Source organism: Schistocerca gregaria, chromosome X (genome assembly GCF_023897955.1).
Source record: "Schistocerca gregaria isolate iqSchGreg1 chromosome X, iqSchGreg1.2, whole genome shotgun sequence".
NCBI classification, from domain to species: Eukaryota; Metazoa; Arthropoda; class Insecta; order Orthoptera; family Acrididae; genus Schistocerca; species Schistocerca gregaria.
The window spans coordinates 530,775,694-530,794,567 of NC_064931.1; the positions used below are offsets into that span (position 1 = coordinate 530,775,694).

Sequence of the window (18,874 nt, forward strand, 5' to 3'; positions counted from 1 at the left end):
GAAAGTAACAAAATTACAAAGTTTACCTCAAGTAAACATGTAGAGTAGATGTCATTAATAGGTAATACCACAGAGAAATTCGTAGCTGACATGAAAGTGAAGCTCCTTGTTTTCCTCTAAAACACTGTGTATAAAACCAGTCAGGTTTTGTGCAAGAACTGTGTGCAAGCCACATTTGCATTTGAGTGGAGGGGTAAAAAAGAAAAAAGAAAAAAAGAAAGAACGAAAAAACAGTCATTTCTGCTTTCAATGAACGCTACACCACATTCATCAACAATGCCGGTGACAAGTATGCACAGCTTTATATCTGTCTTCATGTACATCATGCAAATTCAAAAAAAGGACAAAACTGAAGGAAAAAAATAACTGTTTACTTGCAAAAATCTTGTATTCTATATAGCAAAATGTGGAAAATGGGAGGGAATAATTTCCAACAGTACATCTCAAACATCTGACGATTTACGGAAAATAAGTCATTACTTTTGTTGTACTCCTGGCCTGGACATAATGACATGTCTGTCTTTAAACAGTGAAAAGTCTGTCAATATAATTCAAAATACAGCTGGAACTAATGGTGTGATTCAGCTTCTTGATAAAAAAATTTCAACAGAATAGAAAACTGTTGAACACTGTAATTTTTGCAGGTTTATCAGTGGGACAGTATTATTAACTTCATTCATTTCTGTATTGTCAATTTACATCACCATATTTTACAAATTTGATCAAGTATGCTCAGTATGTAGTACAGTCTTGTATAAATAAAACTAGTAATTACTGTACAGTAAGTGAATGCATTAATATATTGCCGGGTGTGTCTGGTGTACAGAAAATATCTGTTTTCATCATCCAACAGCCACTTCACTTCACATTTTGTCACGATTACGTGGAATATACAAGGAACTGTTTCTTTGTTAGTAAAATTTACATTATTCAAAAATTATAAGAGTTGTGCTACAGGAATTTTAACAAATATTTTACGTCATCTTTATGTTGTATCCAGTTAAGCTTCTAAAGTAAAGAGGTATTTTGCATAGAAAAGTTGAATGGGTAAATACCTTGTGTGTGTGTGTGTGTGTGTGTGTGTGTGTGTGTGAGAGAGAGAGAGAGAGAGAGAGAGAGAGAGAGAGAGAGAGAAAGCTGAAAGTATTCAATGAAAATCCTCACACACACGCAGGCACAAAAGCTTCAGGACTGGTGCTACTGCAGTCAGTTGCTGTAGATACTTATGGCACAACAAAAGTTTTCTTAGTTTCAGTGGATTTATTATTATTCTAGTTGACTAATCATGCCACTATTTCACTTGTTAGCTAAATCTGAAACACTATCTCAAAATAACATTTACCTTCACAGTAAACACATTTCCATGATGTCCAGAGGGAAATGCATGCAGCTTCTTGTGTTTGAATGGATCCCACAGAATTATCTGGACATCATCTGATGCTGATGCCAAAACACTTAAAAAGAAAGAATTTACCAGTGAACACAATCACTTTTTCATATATATATATGATATAAACAGGTTAAGATTGACAACTACCTTCCAGCTGCATTCCATTCCAAACAATTAACACAACCATTGTGGCCTTGCAGCGTAGCCTCTAACTCTAATCTTCTGACTAGTGTGTCTGTAACATGTAACTTTTGTTGGAAATGACGTGCCACAGTTTCCTGTAGAAAAAATTGAAAAAATGTAATTCACACACAAACATAAACATTGTGAAGGTAAAGGGCAATATTTTGCTCTTTTCCTTGTTGTTCACTCACTCTCATTTTCTCCAAATGCAATAATTTAATTTACACTCAAGAAGAATATTAATAAAATAGAATTTTGTTAAAATTAAAAGAACTGAGACTTTAATGTACTGAATATTAAATTGAGAAATTTTAAAACTAAGCACACAATGGGTGGGCAGTACATGCCTTCAAGAGGAGAAAGCCCTAGTACTCTTGAGAATGATGCTTAAAGCAGAAAGCAGTAATCCTAACATTTCAAACAATATGCTCATTCTTCATAGAGGGAGGAGGGATTGGTTGGATGAGGCTGGAAAGGGAAGGAAGGGGATCATGGTCACTAAGACCACAGGTTGAGAGGAAGCCACCTGTTTTGAGGAAGGAAGGGAGGAAGGGAGTTTTTCTTTGTCTACTAGAACAGCACTCTTCTATTCTTATGCCATCTTCACCATACATATCCTCACAACAGGTGGTTTCTCTTAATCTAGGGTCTGACTGACCTGCCACTCCCTCCCCTTTATGCCTACACCCATACCCAGGACAAGTCATTTTTCAGGTGAATTCTTTCAAGAAAGTGATTACAAAGTCAGTATTACACAGGTTTTTAACAGGATCAGAACTGGAACTTTTTTATGGCCACTTACAAGCTGCCATTAGTCTTCCAAAATATTAAAAATACTCCATACCACCAGGTCTAGGCTGCCTCCTACAAACTATAATATGTGCATTCTTGACACCTTCCCCTTCCCCTTTCCAAGCTATTACAACCATTCCCCATCCCTCTTTCCTCCTGCCAGGGTATGATGCTGTATATTAATGGGCAGTGTCCTATTTTCAAGTGGGTCAAGGTTACTTCAACCAATTGGGAGTGACTAGTACAGATGGGCAATGAAGTGTGTGAAGTTGATGCCTATTTCTGGAGCACAGAGGAATCTCTTTAGGACATCCCTCATTACTGTGTGTTCCTACAGTTCATTTTTGGAAGTCCCAATCCAAACTGCATTAACAGCATGTTAAAAAGAGCCATTCATACGTCCTCACTCCTCACTTAGCACATTCAAATTTGGCACTATAAGCACTGTTTGGCCACTGCAACTTTGCCACTGATAGTTCTGGGAGTGGTGGGAGGACACTTGTGACTGCAGGCTAAGGAAATGATTGGGGAGACAGTGCTGTTCAGCACCAGCAACTTCGCATGTCTTGCAAATCATTTGCTATTGTAGAAATAACATGCATAGTAGTTCATGTAAGCTGGTAGTAGCTCCGAAGACTTACAAACTATACCAACAAGTACCAATCAAAGGCAGGGGCGAAGTTGTAGTGGTTGGTTGGATGATTAAATGGACCGAACTACTAGGTCATTAGTCACTTTTTCCTCTAACACAGAGGTTTACTGACTGTAGATCAGAGACAGCCTACCACACAAAACCCATAGGAAGAAAACCCCAAGGTCTACGAAAGGTCAATGAAGGAGAGATAATAAATAAAAAGAAGAAAGGGAGGCAGAGGAAGAAAGGCGGGCAATGTGCCTCATCTAAGGAGCAGCCAGAAACCCTGAATAGCTGAGTGCAATGAGTGGATATACATCCCTCAGCCCCCCACCAGTTACCAGAAATTGCCTGGGAAAAACAAGCAACATGGACAGGGCAAGAGAAGCACACAGACTCAAAAGATGAACAGGTCTAACAGACCATGCAACAGGGAGGAAGAAGAGTAAAACAGTATGTAAGGTGAGGACCAGGCTGGACCACCAAGCCCACATGGCCGCAGACCAGTCTGGGTAAAGGAGGCAACAGTGGGCTCTGCCAATCCCTCATGGGCCGATAAGTTTAAGTGGACCTCCTTTAAAAACAGTGGTAAAAGCTCCTTTCACGAATAAAATGTAAAACTAAGTCAGCCACTGAGGTGTTGTCCTCTAACACCTGGGATAGTGAGTCGGGAAGATTAAGTCTACCGCAGCGTACTAGGTTGGGACAGTCCAGCAAAATGTGGACCACTGTCAAACGGGAACCACGACGACAGTGGAATTGGCCCTTGCGACAGAGGAGATAACCGTGAATCAGCCAGGTATGGCTGATGCGGAGCTGGCAAAGGACAATACAGTCCTTGTGAAAAGCCTGAATGGAGGACCTCCACAGATTCGTAGTCTCCTTTATCACCCATTATTTGTTTGGTGAAGCAGCTTACATAGAACATTAGTAAGGTTGATGGGCCGATAGCTATCCACATCAAGAGAGTTTTTACTGAGTTTAAGGACCAGAATGATGGTGCTCTCCCGCCATTGCGATGGAAAGACACAATTCCACCAGATCCGATTGAAGAGGACGAGGAGATGTCGCTTGTAGTCAGAAGAGAGATGTTTGATCATCTGACTGTGGATCTGATCTGGCTCAGGAGCTGTGTCGGGGCAATGTGCAAGGGCACTGAGGGGCTCCCACTCTGTAAATGGGGCAGCTCCAGAGAAGGGTGCTGCTTATGCTGCTGTAGAGCTCGCCGACACTCCTTAATTGCCTCAGCGATTTCCGGCAACCACCAAGGGACCGCCTTTCACCAGGCACTCTGTAAATGGGGCAGCTCCAGAGAAGGGTGCTGCTTATGCTGTTGTAGAGCTCGCCGACACTCCTTAATTGCCTCAGCGATTTCCGGCAACCACCAAGGGACCGCCTTTCACCAGGGGCACCCTAAAGAGCAAGGGATCGCGCTTTCTGCCACAGTAACAATTGTTGTAGTCACCTGCTAAACGATCACATTGATGTTGCCATGTGGGGGAGAGTCAATAGTGACTGCAGAGGTGAAAGTTCCCCAGTCTACCTTGTTTCAAGCCCATCTGGACAGGCATCCATGGGCCTGATACTGGAGCAGTGACAGGAAGATGAGGAAGTGGTCACTGCCACACAGGTCGTCATGTGCTCTTCAGTGGATAGATGGGAGGAGTCCTGAGCTGAAAATTGATAAATCAATGACCGAGTAACTACCTTGAGCCACACCGAAATATGTGACGGTCCCAGTATTTAAGAGGCAGAGGTCGAACTGAGACAGTAAAGTTTTGACATCTCTGCCTTGGCCAGTAAGCTGGAAGCCACCCCACAAAGGGTTATGGGAGTTAAAATCTCACAAAAGTACTATAGGTTTAGGGAGTCGATCAATCAGTGCAGCTAATACATTCAGGGGTACTGCACCATCTGGAGGAAGATATACATTGCAGACAGTTACTTCCTATGTCATCCTTATTCTGACAGCCACAGCTTCAAGAGGTGTTTGAAGGGGCACAGTTTCACTACAGACTGAGTTTAGGACACAAATGCAAACTCCACCTGACACTTGATTATAATTGCTACGGCTCCTGTAATATCCGTTACAGCAACAGAGGGCAGGGGTCCGCATTGCCGGGAACCAGGTTTCCTGGAGGGCAATGCAGAAAGTAGGTGTAAAGCTTAACAGTTGCTGTAACACAGCCAGGCGGTAGAAAAAAGAGCCGCAATTCCACAGGAGGATGACGTCATTGTGAAACTAGGAAGGCATGGAACATTCAATGAGGCAGTTTACACCTCAGGGTCACCTGCTGCCACCGACTTATTGCTTGAGCAGTCTATATCCATTGTATCTGAGGGTCCGACGAGATCTAGGTCATCAGAGGACACTTGAATCTCCACCTTATCCCCAGATGCAGAGCTTGTAGGTAGCGGTGGTGTGGGTGCCACCACAGTTTCCTTGGTCTTAGGGGCCTTCTTTTTGGACTTTTCTCGCTGCTCCTGGGATTTCTCTGGCTGGATGTCCCCCACCATCAAGGGGGCAGGTGTAGCCTTCTGGCTCAGAGAGCCGACTGGAATTCGTGGAACTGATGGGGCTACAACTATTCTCATGGCAGCGGCGTATGAGGTGGTTATGGACACAGGATGTAGGTGCTCATATTTTCTCTTAGCCTCAGTAGGTCAATCAGTCCAGGGTCTTATATTCCTCGATTATCCTGTCTTTCTGTAAAATCCTGCAGTCTGGCAAGCAAGGTGAATGATGCTCTCCACAGCTGACGCTGGAAGTACAGCGTGAGGACATGTGGCTGAACTTCCAGCACTTAAAGCACCACATCAGGGAAGGGATATATGGCTTGACATCACAACGGTAGACCATCACCTTGACCTTCTCGAGTAAGGTGTCACCCTCAAAGACCAAGATGGAGGCACTGGTGGAAACCTGATTATCCCTCGGACCCCAAAGGACGCGCCGCATGAAATGAACACCTCATCACTCTAAATTGGTGCCCAGCTCGTTGTCAGACTGCAAAAGAAGGTCCCTGTGGAAGATAATACCCGGACCATATTTAAGCTCTTATGTGGTGTGATGGAAAAAGAAACGTCTCCCAACTTGTTACAAGTGAGTAAAGTCCGTGACTGGGCAGAGGGTGCTGTTTTTATCAAGACTGACCCAGATCACATTTTGGACAAGCCCTCCACCTCCCCAAACTTGTCCTATAAATGCTCTACAAAAAAACTGTGGCTTCATCGAAACAAAGGAGTCCCCATCAATTGCCCTACATACAACGTACCGTGGGTGAATAAGGTTCGCTGTCCTCCTTAGCCTGGCATTTCTCCCATGGTGTGGCCAGGGAGCGTAATGATTTAGAATTTTGGACAAGCCCTCCACCTCCCCAAACTTGTCCTATAAATGCTCTACAAAAAAAAACTGTGGCTTCATCGAAACAAAGGAGTCCCCATCAATTGCCCTACATACAACGTACCGTGGGTGAATAAGGTTCGCTGCCCTCCTTAGCCTGGCATTTCTCCCATGGTGTGGCCAGGGAGTGTAATGATTTAGAATCATATTTGCTTGCATTGTACTGAGACTTGAATGCTTATAGACTGTTAGTGATTGATCACCAGAAAGTGATGATGTGGTATGCTTCATCGTGCATCATCCACCCTGATGCCATCACCCCGACCAGGGGTCCTCCCCACGGGCACCACCCAGCCGCAGAAAAGGCCACCTGGCAGGATGGCCATTGCTGGGAGTCCCGATGCCCCAGGGTAATTGCCATCTACTCCTTGCCATACATGGGGAGTTAATGGCACAGGCATCAGCAGAGTGATCCCTGTGTTGTCAGGGGGCTACAACCAACCGCGAGCACAAGAGATGCCTACCAACTCCACAGCGAAAACACTACAACCATTCAACAAGGAAAGCAGCTCAGTATTTCCCGTATGAGCATAAGCAAAGCCCACACGACCAGCATCCATCGAGCAAGAGGTATACTTCTGAAGCCCAGTAAGCGCCAAGGATGGAGAAAAATGGGTGGTGGAGGGCCTCACCAGGGACCAAGTCTTTCAGACCTTGTAACAGGTCAAGACGAAGCTGTGGCCAAGGGATGCACCACTGGATTTCCATGTCTGGAAAGACAAGACAGTAGTTTGGATGCTTAGGCAAGCTTCAAATGCGCATACAATAAATGACAAGCTGTTGTTGGTGCTGGGTCACCACTGGAGGGGCCTCAGCCTCCACAAGTAAGCTGTCACAGGGCTAGTTTGAAAGGTTCCAGTCGCAACTCAAACCCCGCAGTCGTGTATCGAATTCAGTATCTGCCATGCAGTTCTGAGGGTGGTGCCGAACCGTACGTCAGACTCCCATAATCAAGATGGTGTTGTTTCAGGGCTTTGTAAAGCTGCAGAAGGGTAGTGCGATCTGCACTCAAGCTGGTGTTACTCACACAGCAAACTGTATTTAGGTGCAACCAGCACTTTTTCTAAAGTTGGGAAATCTGGGGAATCCACGTCAACCAAGAACCAAAGACCAGTCCTAAAAAGTGACAAGTATACACTACACTGAGTAGCTGGCCATCGAGGTCAAGTTCTGGGTGTGGATGAATGGTACAATGCCGACAGAAGTACACGACACGAGCCTTGGCAGCTCAAAACCGGGGCGAAGACCCCCATGCCTGCACCTTTCGTACGGATGGCACCTTGCAGTCTATGTTCAGTGACATTGACACTAGAGGAGCAATATTATTGGCTGAAGTTGTCAGCATACAAGGAGGGTAATACTGAGGATCCCACAGCTGCTGCTACACAATTGATGGCTACTGGAAAGAGAGTGACACACAGTACAGAGCCCTGCAGAACCCCATTCTCTTGAATACGAAGGGCACTGTGGGCAGCACCAACTTGGGAATATATGGTGTACAGGAAGTTCTGGATAAAAATTCAAAGTGAGCCCCAGAGACCCCACTCGTGTAAAATAGCAAGGTGTCGCCACGTGCTTTCATAAGTCTTTTGCAGGTCGAAGAAGATGGCTATAAAGTGTTGACGTCACGCAAAAGCTGTTTGGATGGCAGACTCCATGTAAACCAGATTATCAGTAGTGGAATGGTCTTAGCGAAAACCACCTGGGACAAGGCCAAAAGACCCCAAGACTCAAGGAGCCAACACAGTCGCCAGCTTATCATGCACTCAAGCAACTTACAGAGAACACTGGTGACACCTCTCAGGCAATAACTGTCCATCTATAGAGGGCATTTACCTGGTGGTTTCAGACTTTATGCTTTCTCGACATTGCGATGGGAACTTGCCCTCGTTCCAGATGCAATTAAAGATGGCAGGGATGTGATGCTGAGAATCCACTGGTAGGTGTTTGATCATTTGGTTGTTGATGTGGATGTGGTCTGGCCCTGGAGCTGTATCACAGGGCAGCAGGCTAGGACACTGACGAATTCCCACTTGCTGAATGGAGCATTATACAGCTACAGGTGGTGTGTAGTAAAAGATAATTGTTTTCACCCCACCCGCTGTTTTAGAACACGAAAGGCAGGTTGGTAATTCTCAGACAATGAGGCTCGAGCATGATGTAGAGCAAAATGTTCAGTGACAGTGTCTGGGTTAGTGTGGACATTGCCATCCATGGTAAAACCAGGTACATCTACAGATGCCTGGTGTCTGCAGAGACGTCTGATCTTAGTCCAAACCTGTGAAGGAGAGGTACGAGGACCAGTGGTTGAAACATACCTTCCCAGAATTCTTGTTTCTGCGTTTTATTAGGCGATGAACCTAGGCATGGAGTTGTTTAAAGGCAATGAGATGCTCCATCGATGGGTGCCACTTATGGCACTGGATAGCCTGCCTATGATATCTAATGGCCTCTGCGATTTCCTGTTACCACCAAGGTAATATATTCCACTGGGGCAGGCCAAAGGAACAGATAATTGCTAAATCAGCAGCCGAAAGAAAGGCTGTAGTTCTAATCTGAACAGCCTCATCGATATCTCGATGCTGTGAGGAGCCCAGTGCAACACAGCAGAGGCAAAATCTCCCCAGTCAGCACTGCTGAGAGTCTATCTGGGCAGGCATCCAGGGACTGACGCTGAGGGAGAGAGAGGGAGATTGGGAAGTGGTCGATACCACACAGATCATTGTGGGCTCTCCAGTAGATGGATGGGAGAAAACAAGGGCTGCATATGGAAAGGTAAATGGCTGACAAAGTTATGTGGAAACCAGTATTCAAGAAGCAAAGATCAAGTTTTTGAGGTCTTTACCAGACATCCTGGTTCCACCCCACAAAAGGTTATATGATCACAAGGTCATTGTAGCTAGGCTCAATACCATTTCTTCCAAATCCATCAGAAACAAACGCAAAATAATTTTGTTTAAAAAAGCGGATAAAGTGCCACTAGAAGCCTTCCTAAAAGACAATTTCCATTCCTTCCGAACTGACTATGCGAATGTAGACGAGATGTGGCTCAAATTCAAAGATATAGTAGCAACAGCAATTGAGATATTCATACCTCATAAATTGGTAAGAGATGGAACGGATCCCCCGTGGTACACAAAAAAGGTCCGAACGCTGTTGCAGAGGCAACGGAAAAAGCATGCGAAGTTCAGAAGAACGCGAAATCCTGAAGATGGGCTAAAATTTACAGACGCGCGAAATTTGGCACGTACTTCGATGCGAGATGCCTTTAATAGGTTCCACAACGAAACATTGTCTCGAAATTTGGTAGAAAATCCGAAGAAATTCTGGTCGTATGTAAAGTACACAAGCGGCAAGACGCAGTCAATACCTTCGCTGCGCAGTGCCGATGGTACTGTTATCGACGACTGTGCCGCTAAAGCGGAGTTATTGAACGCAGTTTTCCGAAATTCCTTCACCAGGGAAGACGAATAGAATATTCCAGAATTTGAAACACGAACATCTGCTAGCATGAGTTTCTTAGAAGTAGATACCTTAGGGGTTGCGAAGCAACTCAAATCGCTTGATACGGGCAAGTCTTCAGGTCCAGATTGTATACCGATTAGGTTCCTTTCAGATTACACTGATACTATAGCTCCCTACTTAGCACTCATATACAACCGCTCGCTCACCGATAGATCTGTACCTACAGATTGGAAAATTGCGCAGGTCGCACTAGTGTTCAAGAAGGGTAGTAGGAGTAATCCATTTAACTACAGACCTATATCATTGACGTCTGTTTGCAGTAGAGTTTTGGAGCATATACTGTATTCAAACATTATGAATCACCTCGAAGGGAACGATCTATTGACACGTAATCAGCATGGCTTCAGAAAACATCGCTCTTGTGCAACGCAGCTAGCTCTATATTCGCACGAAGTAATGGCCGCTATCGACAGAGGATCTCAAGTTGATTCCGTATTTCTAGATTTCCGGAAAGCTTTTGACACCGTTCCTCACAAGAGACTTCTAATCAAGCTGCGGAGCTATGGGGTATCGTCTCAGTTGTGCGACTGGATTCGTGATTTCCTGTCAGGAAGGTCGCAGTTCGTAGTAATAGACGGCAAATCATCGAGTAAAACTGAAGTGATATCAGGTGTTCCCCAGGGAAGCGTCCTGGGACCTCTACTGTTCCTGATCTATATAAATGACCTGGGTGACAATCTGAGCAGTTCTCTTAGACTGTTCGCAGATGATGCTGTAATTTACCGTCTAGTAAGGTCATCCGAAGACCAGTATCAGCTGCAAAGCGATTTAGAAAAGATTGCTGTATGGTGTGTCAGGTGGCAGTTGACGCAAAATAACGAAAAGTGTGAGATGATCCACATGAGTTCCAAAAGAAATCCGTTGGAATTCGATTACTCGATAAATAGTACAATTCTCAAGGCTGTCAATTCAACTAAGTACCTGGGTGTTAAAATTACTAACAACTTCAGTTGGAAGGACCACATAGATAATACTGTCGGGAAGGCGAGCCAAAGGTTACGTTTCATTGGCAGGACACTTAGAAGATGCAACAAGTCCACTAAAGAGACAGCTTACACTAGACTCGTTCGTCCTCTGTTAGAATATTGCTGCGCGGTGTGGGATCCTTACCAGGTGGGATTGACGGAGGACATCGAGAGGGTGCAAAGAAGGGCAGCTCGTTTTGTATTATCGCGTTATAGGGGAGAGAGTGTGGCAGATATGATACACGAGTTGGGATGGAAGTCATTACAGCATAGACGTTTTTCGTCGCGGCGAGACCTTTTTACGAAATTTCAGTCACCAACTTTCTCTTCCGAATGCGAAAATATTTTGTTGAGCCCAACCTACATAGGTAGGAATGATCATCAAAATAAAATAAGAGAAATCAGAGCTCGAACAGAAAGGTTTAGGTGTTCGTTTTTCCCGCTCGCTGTTCGGGAGTGGAATAGTAGAGAGATAGTATGATTGTGGTTCGATGAACCCTCTGCCAAGCACTTAAATGTGAATTGCAGAGTAGTCATGTAGATGTAGATGTGTTGAAATCTCTCAAGATTAGCAAAGTTTGGGGGTGGGGGAGGGGTTGGGGGGGTGGGGGGCAGCGGCGATGAGGAGAGGGGGGGGGGGGTGAAAAAAAGATCCTAAGACACTTCACTAACAGGACGAAGGTAAACATTGCAGACGACAATATCCTTAAATGTCCTTATCCAAACAGTCACAGCCTTCAAGGTGTATTAAGAGGCCCATGTTCACTATATACAGTGTTCAGAACATACATGAAAAATCCTCCCAACACCCTGTCGTAGGTAGCTTGATTCTTATGATATTCACAGTATCCACGAAGGGCCAACATCTACAGTGAAGGAAACCAATGCAGAAGGCAGGGGAAGTGCTTAAAAGATGTCGTAGCTCAGCAAGATAAAAAAAAAAACCACTATGATGCCACTGGAGAATAATGTTGCTGGCATACAAGAAGAGGCAGGTTATGCCCTTGGGTCACCTGCTGCCATAGTTGAGGGGTTATGCCATCAAAATACATAGGTTCTGGGCTCCATTGTGGGGTGTGAATTGGGGCCTCACGGGTTGAGTTGTAGTGGTCAAACAATAAACCAAATATTTATTAGTGTATAACTTAGTTGTTGTTGTTCTTCTTCGTTCATGTTTAGCCTCTGACACTTTCAGTCCATGATTTAATTTGTGTAGAATGATGTACCAGTACATCATGGGCCAAAGGGCAGTGAGACAGTTAACAAACAAAGAAAAGCATTAAATTATTCATAAAGTGGACAAAAATTTACATATGAAGCCTGTTACTATTGCTCAAAAACTGAACATTCCTGCATCAACACTAAATACAATTTGTGATCAAATGGAAACAAATTGAAGGCAGTATTTTTGGGAGGAGGAAATGGCAAATAAAAATGAGTGCAGAGCGGGCAGTTTCTAGAACTGAAAATAAATAAAAAAAGAACATGCCACTGAAGTGGATAAAACAAGCTTGAGCTGCAAAAATTTCAGCTGATGGTACTGTGGTTCAAGCTAATGCAAGTTTTTTGGCACAAAAGGAGGGACTCGCAGATTCAAAGCACTCAACGTTTGGATTGGAGAATTCAAGAACCAACATAATTTGTTGTATAAAAGTGTTTGAGGCAAGTGTAAATATTGACTGTATTCAGCCAGGGAAAAATACTCCCCCACAAATCATAGAACGGTACTGGTCAAATGATGTTTTTAATGCAGGTGAAATGGGTTTATTTTATTCTCCTCCTGCTTGATGAAACTCTGTGTGTTCAGAGGGGAGAAATGATATGGCGGGAGTTTAGTAAAGAGAGACTTACTGTCTTCTTACTTTGAAATGACAGTGGAACAGAAAAGTTGGTGCAACTAATAATTGTAAAGGCATGGAGACCTCAATGCTTTAAAAATGTGCCTGCATTTCCATGTATATACACATCTAATGGGAAAGAATGGGTGACAACATATATATTTGAACAATTCTTGTGTTCCTTGGATGCAAGGTTGGGTGTTCGAAATAGTAAAATCAATATGTTTATTGACCAGTGTGTGACACATTCCCACGAGACACGAGATGTCTTATCTATGTAATATGAATGGAATGCTTTTCCTCCCAACTGCACCAAGTCACATTCAGCCACTCAACCAAGGCAATGTTATAAAATGCCTGAAACAGAAAGTTTCTTGTACAGATGAAGCTTGCCTGCCTTCACACTATCAGAAAGTCAACCATCTGGGGTTTGCATTCTGTAGTAAGTGCCTGGGATTCTGTGCAAGAAAGCAAAAGCTCAAACCGCTTCAAGAAGGCTAGCTTTTCTCAGATACTTCAAAAGATGTCATGCCAGAAAACAAAGGAACTGCAGCTGAACAATGTCAGCAAATAATGTGCAAGAGGAAAACACTGATTACCTTAGTCTCAACGCATATGCTCAATGTGATAAAGACAGTGCCATCTGTAAGTCCCTCACAAATGATGAAGTCTTGCAGGAACAAATGGAATAGAAAAAAAAAAAAGAAAGTGTAGACAAAGATGAACCAGAACCTTTTTCAGTTACTAAAATATTAAAAGCTATTGAAGCAATGGGTGCAGTTAAGCATTTAGTGGTAATTTTTGAAGTTGACAAGGCGTGAGGAACAAATCAACTAAGAAGGATAACACAGTATTAAAATGGGGCCAAAAGAAACAGTCGACTATTGATGTTTTTTCGAACCTCTAGAAGACAGGACTACATACTGTGCCTTATTGTATTATAGTGCAGTTATGCTAAGATGTACGATATACTGATAGTTTGTTGAAATAACAATCCCTATTCAATTACAAGCTGTGATATTTCAAATATGTTCTTCAAATGGGGAATTTTGAATTATAATTTACTGAGATAGCATGCCAGGAAATGTGGCATTTAGAGAGTGCACACTAAGTCCACTCCAAATCCCCAAATATTGTACCCTTACTTCCACATTTTCACTCACAAAAAAAACTTAAATCATTGGCAAATTAGCCATTTTCAGGCAGTACTTTTTCCTGTATTTGGCATTCAAAATAATCTGTGGTCTCTAAAAAAACGCATTAATGAGATTCCATTGTATACTGAATGGAATTTTCCCACATCTGCAAGTTTGGTATAAACCCCCCCCCCCCCCCCCCCCCACTCTCTCTCTCTCTCTCTCTCTCTCTCTCTCTCTCTCTCTCTCTCTCTCTCTCTACTTTCTTGAAATTAGTACAATTTCACCATTTTTAATGTGAGCATTTTCAAACTCTACTTGAATTCCTTCAAAAAACAGTAACCACCTTGTACATAGAAAAATTTGCATCACAATTTATGTAAGTGTTTCTCTTCTTTTGTTATGTGTACCACTACAGAGTTGGCATTACGTTAAATACATCTGACAAAAGTTTGAAAAATTTGAACTCTCTCTTACTACTTAATAGTAGTCTTTAAGTCTCTCGATGATGTAACACCATAACACATTAACTCTGGTTGGCACAGTCCTTATGAATAAAATTTACAAGCTCATCTAAATAGTTTTCGTTAAGTGTTCTTAATGACAGAGTACTTCATTTAAGACTGTATGGATCAACTGTCACAGTTTAAGCCCGTATCTTGGTAAGTAGTAAGCTAAAAATATTTTTAAAATAACAAAATGAAATTTAAATTTTAAAAATGGCTTACTCTGATTTCCCTCTGGCGAACAAACTGGGCAATGTTACGCCCACTGACCGAATTCCTCTTCATTGCTTTGTTCTCAAACTGCGTCACGTGACAACTACTATCATTGAGTTATAATGTTCCTTTACGGATGTCCATGGTGTAGCTCCTACAAGTAAGGACATATTTCTAAATTTGTATGCAGTATTAATTAAAACAAGACAACTATATACGCTACTGGCAAGACATGTAAGTTCAGATGATAGCATGAAACAGTCTTCTCTTTAAGTCACACATGCAATATTAAACCGTTACTTATGAGCAGAAATAATAACATATTTAAAAGTACACTCATATAATCAGTGATTGAGACCTCTAACACTTTCCAGAACAATTTTCAACACATATCAGGCAGCTCTCTTGTAATGCTGATGATATCTGCTAAGCTCGAAATGACAAATCTCACTGTGAAGCAGATGGTCTGAGTGAAAGAAAGGAAGCTAAGGGGTTAGTATCCCAATGATGATGTCATTATTGTACAAATATAAACAGAAAAAAGATGGGGAAGGTAATCAGCTGTAGCCTTCTCTAAGTAACCATGTCAGTACTTGGCTCAATTGATTGAAGGATATCACAGAAAATTTAAACCTAGGTTTTGCCAAATATTACTTATCCCCACAGAGCAGTTTCCCACTGTGCAGTGATTATTAATGAAACGGTAATCCAATCACACTACAGACCTTCCACCAATTCACTTCATGCTTCACACTCTTGTTACCATCTGCAATTTCGCAAATCGAACATTTCTTTACAGAAAAATCATAAACAGTAATTACATGCAAAATTATACAGTAAATTTACATCAATTTTTAGAATCCTGTTGCCACTCATATCACTCCCCTATGCAAACCAGCAGTGTTATAGTTAGTTTGCATATTGGTCTATAGCAAGTAATTACACATTGAAGCAGTGAAACATTCTACATCTACATCTACATCCATACTCCACAAGCCACCTGACGGTGTATGGCGGAGGGTACCCTGAGTACCTCTATCGGTTCTCCCTTCTATTCCAGTCTCGTATTGTACGTGGAAAGAAGTATTGTCGGTATGCTTGTGTGTGGGCTCTAATCTCTCTGATTTTATCCTCATGGTCTCTTCGCGAGATATACGTAGGAGGGAGCAATATACTGCTTGACTCTTCGGTGAAGGTATGTTCTCGAAACTTTAACAAAAGCCCGTACCGAGCTACTGAGCGTCTCTCCTGCAGAGTCTTCCACTGGAGTTTATCTATCATCTCCGTAACGCTTTCGCAATTACTAAATGATCCTGTAACGAAGCGTGCTGCTCTCCGTTGGATCTTCTCTATCTCTTCTACCAACCCTACCTGGTGCGGATTCCACACTGCTGAGCAGTATTCAAGCATTGGGCGAACAAGCGTACTGTAACCTACTTCCTTTGTTGTCGGATTGCATTTCCTTAGGATTCTTCCAATGAATCTCAGTCTGACACCTGCTCCACCGACGATCAACTTTATATGATCATTCCATTTTAAATCACTCCTAATGCGTACTCCCAGATAATTTATGGAATTAACTGCTTCCAGTTGCTGACCTGCTATTTTGTAGCTAAATGATAAGGGACCTATCTTTCTATGTATTCGCATCACATTACACTTGTCTACATTGAGATTCAATTGCCATTCTGTGCACCATGCGTCAATTCGCTGCAGATCCTCCTGCATTTCAGTACAATTTTCCATTGTTGCAACCTCTCGATACACCACAGCATCATCTGCAAAAAGCCTCAGTGAACTTCCGATGTCATCCACCAGGTCATTTATGTATATTGTGAATAGCAACGGTCCTATGACACTCCCCAGCGGCACACCTGAAATCCCTCTTACTTCGGAAGACTTCTCTCCATTGAAAATGACATGCTGCGTTCTGTTATCTAGGAACTCCTCAATCCAATCACACAATTGATCTGATAGTCCGTATGCTCTTACTTTGTTCATTAAACGACTGTGGGGAACTGTGTCAAACGCCTTGCGGAAGTCAAGAAACATGGCATCTACCTGTGAAACCGTGTCTATGGCCCTCTGAGTCTCGTGGACGAATAGCGCGAGCTGGGTTTCACACGACCGTCTTTTTCGAAACCCATGCTGATTCCTACAGAGTAGATTTCTAGTCTCCAGAAAAGACATTATACTCTAACATAATACGTGTTCCAAAATTCTACAACTGATCGACGTTAGAGATATAGGTCTATAGTTCTGCACATCTGTTCGACGTCCCTTCTTGAAAACGGGGATGACCTGTACCCTTTTCCAATCCTTTGGAACGCTTCACTCTTCTAGAGACCTACGGTACACCACTGCAAGAAGGGGGGCAAGTTCCTTTGCGTACTCTGTGTAAAATCGAACTGGTATCCCATCAGGACCAGCGGCCTTTCCTCTTTTGAGCGATTTTAATTGTTTCTCTATCCCTCTGTCGTCTACTTCGATATCTACCATTTTGTCAACTGTGCGACAATCTAGAGAAGGAAGCACAGTGCAGTCTTCCTCTGTGAAACAGCTTTGGAAGAATACATTTAGTATTTTGGCCTTTAGTCTGTCATCCTCTGTTTCAGTACCATTTTGGTCACAGAGTGTCTGGACATTTTGTTTTGATCCACCTACCGCTTTGACATAGGACCAAAATTTCTTAGGATTTTCTGCGAAGTCAGTACACAGAACTTTACTTTCGAATTCATTGAAAACCTCTCGCATAGCCCTCCTCACACTGCATTTCGCTTCGCATAATTTTTGTTTGTCTGCAAGGCTTTGGCTATATTTATGTTTGCTGTGAAGTTCCCTTTGCTTCCGCAGCAGTTTTCTAACTCGGTTGTTGTACCACAGTGGCTCTTTCCCATCTCTTACGATCTTGCTTGGCACATACTCATCTAACACATATTGTACCATGGTTTTGAACTTTGTCCACTGATCCTCAACACTATCTGCACTTGAGACAAAACTTTTGTGTTGAGCCGTCAGATACTCTGTAATCTGCTTTTTGTCACTTTTGCTAAACAGAAAAATCTTCCTACCTTTTTTAATATTTCTATTTACGGCTGAAATAATCGATGCAGTAACCGCTTTATGATCGCTGATTCCCTGTTCTGCATTAACTGATTCACCTGTTTCACTCTGCTGAAAGTTGAAGATCATGTGGGATATATTGAACATACCGATATCACTCGCCAGTTCTGAGGCACAATGTTTTAAAAGTGCATAAAATACACTACACAACAGCAATTACTGTATTTTCATGGTATCACATTCAGTAGCTTCACCAACTCACAGTCAACTTTCAGTCTAATCTAGACTACATATCAATGTGTCACTGCAACTATGATTTCTCATTCACATTCATTGGTTTCACCTACCCACAATGAAACTGTCAACTTTAAAACTAATCTAGATCCCAGATTGTACTACAGTCAACCCTCTCACAATATTCTGCATTTACTAAAAAATAACACAGGAGGAAAATAAATATTGCAGTGATCCACCCTGCCTCAGTTTGTGTAAATACGATGGCATGCATCAAAATATCATTGCATTATAGGCCAAGGACAACATCTAGGTTTGATAGGTTCAGCCACTCAAGAGGAATACTCGATACTAGTCATCGGCTTTGCCCAGTGACATTATGTTCACGGCTAATGTGTATTTTCATAGTTTGATTGTTAGTTGAATATGTCAACAAATGTGGAAGCAAAAAATGTGATTGTGGTGACATGATCCACAGCTTAGCCCATAGTCCAGGTTAGTTAACGAGGCGACAGTCTAAGAGTGAGTTGGTGAAGCCAACAAATGTGAAAGCTATAAAACCTGGTTGTGGTGACAGACTGATTTGTAGCTTATCCTCAGGTTTATGTTAGGTTGGAACATGACAGTTTGGTCTTGAGTTGGCGAAGCCAACAAATGTGATACCAAGTAAACCTTGTTGTGCTGACAGACATACGTAGCTTAGTAAATATGAAAAAATTGCCACTTACATCACATTATATTCACCACATTGTTTAAGACGTTTGTTGCATGTTTGCTGAGCCCTGCACAAGGCCGCACGTACAGACACAGAGCTCTCGTGAAAGATAAGTAATTTGGGTTGTAATTAATTGTAGTTGAACACTTAACTAATTAAATATGTTCTTTGGTGTTCTCTTCAAGCTCACCATTAAAAGTTTTTCTCTTATTTGCATAGTGTTCTAGTAATCAGGAAAAGTTCACTTGTTTTCTTACTGCTGCTTAGGCCTAATTTT

The 18,874-nt window shown here is 42.5% G+C and overlaps 1 protein-coding gene across 3 annotated transcripts in view; it reads right to left on the reverse strand.

The window, feature by feature from the left end:
• LOC126298867 (WD and tetratricopeptide repeats protein 1-like) overlaps window positions 1-18,874 on the reverse strand; it is a 214,222-nt gene that overhangs the window by 186,328 nt on the left and 9,020 nt on the right. For all 3 annotated transcript variants that reach the window (XM_049990378.1, XM_049990380.1, XM_049990379.1), the window contains exons 2-4: window positions 14,595-14,739; window positions 1,538-1,668; window positions 1,343-1,454 (exon numbers count right to left, since the gene is read on the reverse strand). In XM_049990378.1, coding sequence (XP_049846335.1) covers window positions 1,343-1,454; window positions 1,538-1,668; window positions 14,595-14,657 — 306 coding nt within the window. In that variant the 5' untranslated portion in view covers window positions 14,658-14,739. The remainder of the gene's footprint in view (window positions 1-1,342; window positions 1,455-1,537; window positions 1,669-14,594; window positions 14,740-18,874) is intronic.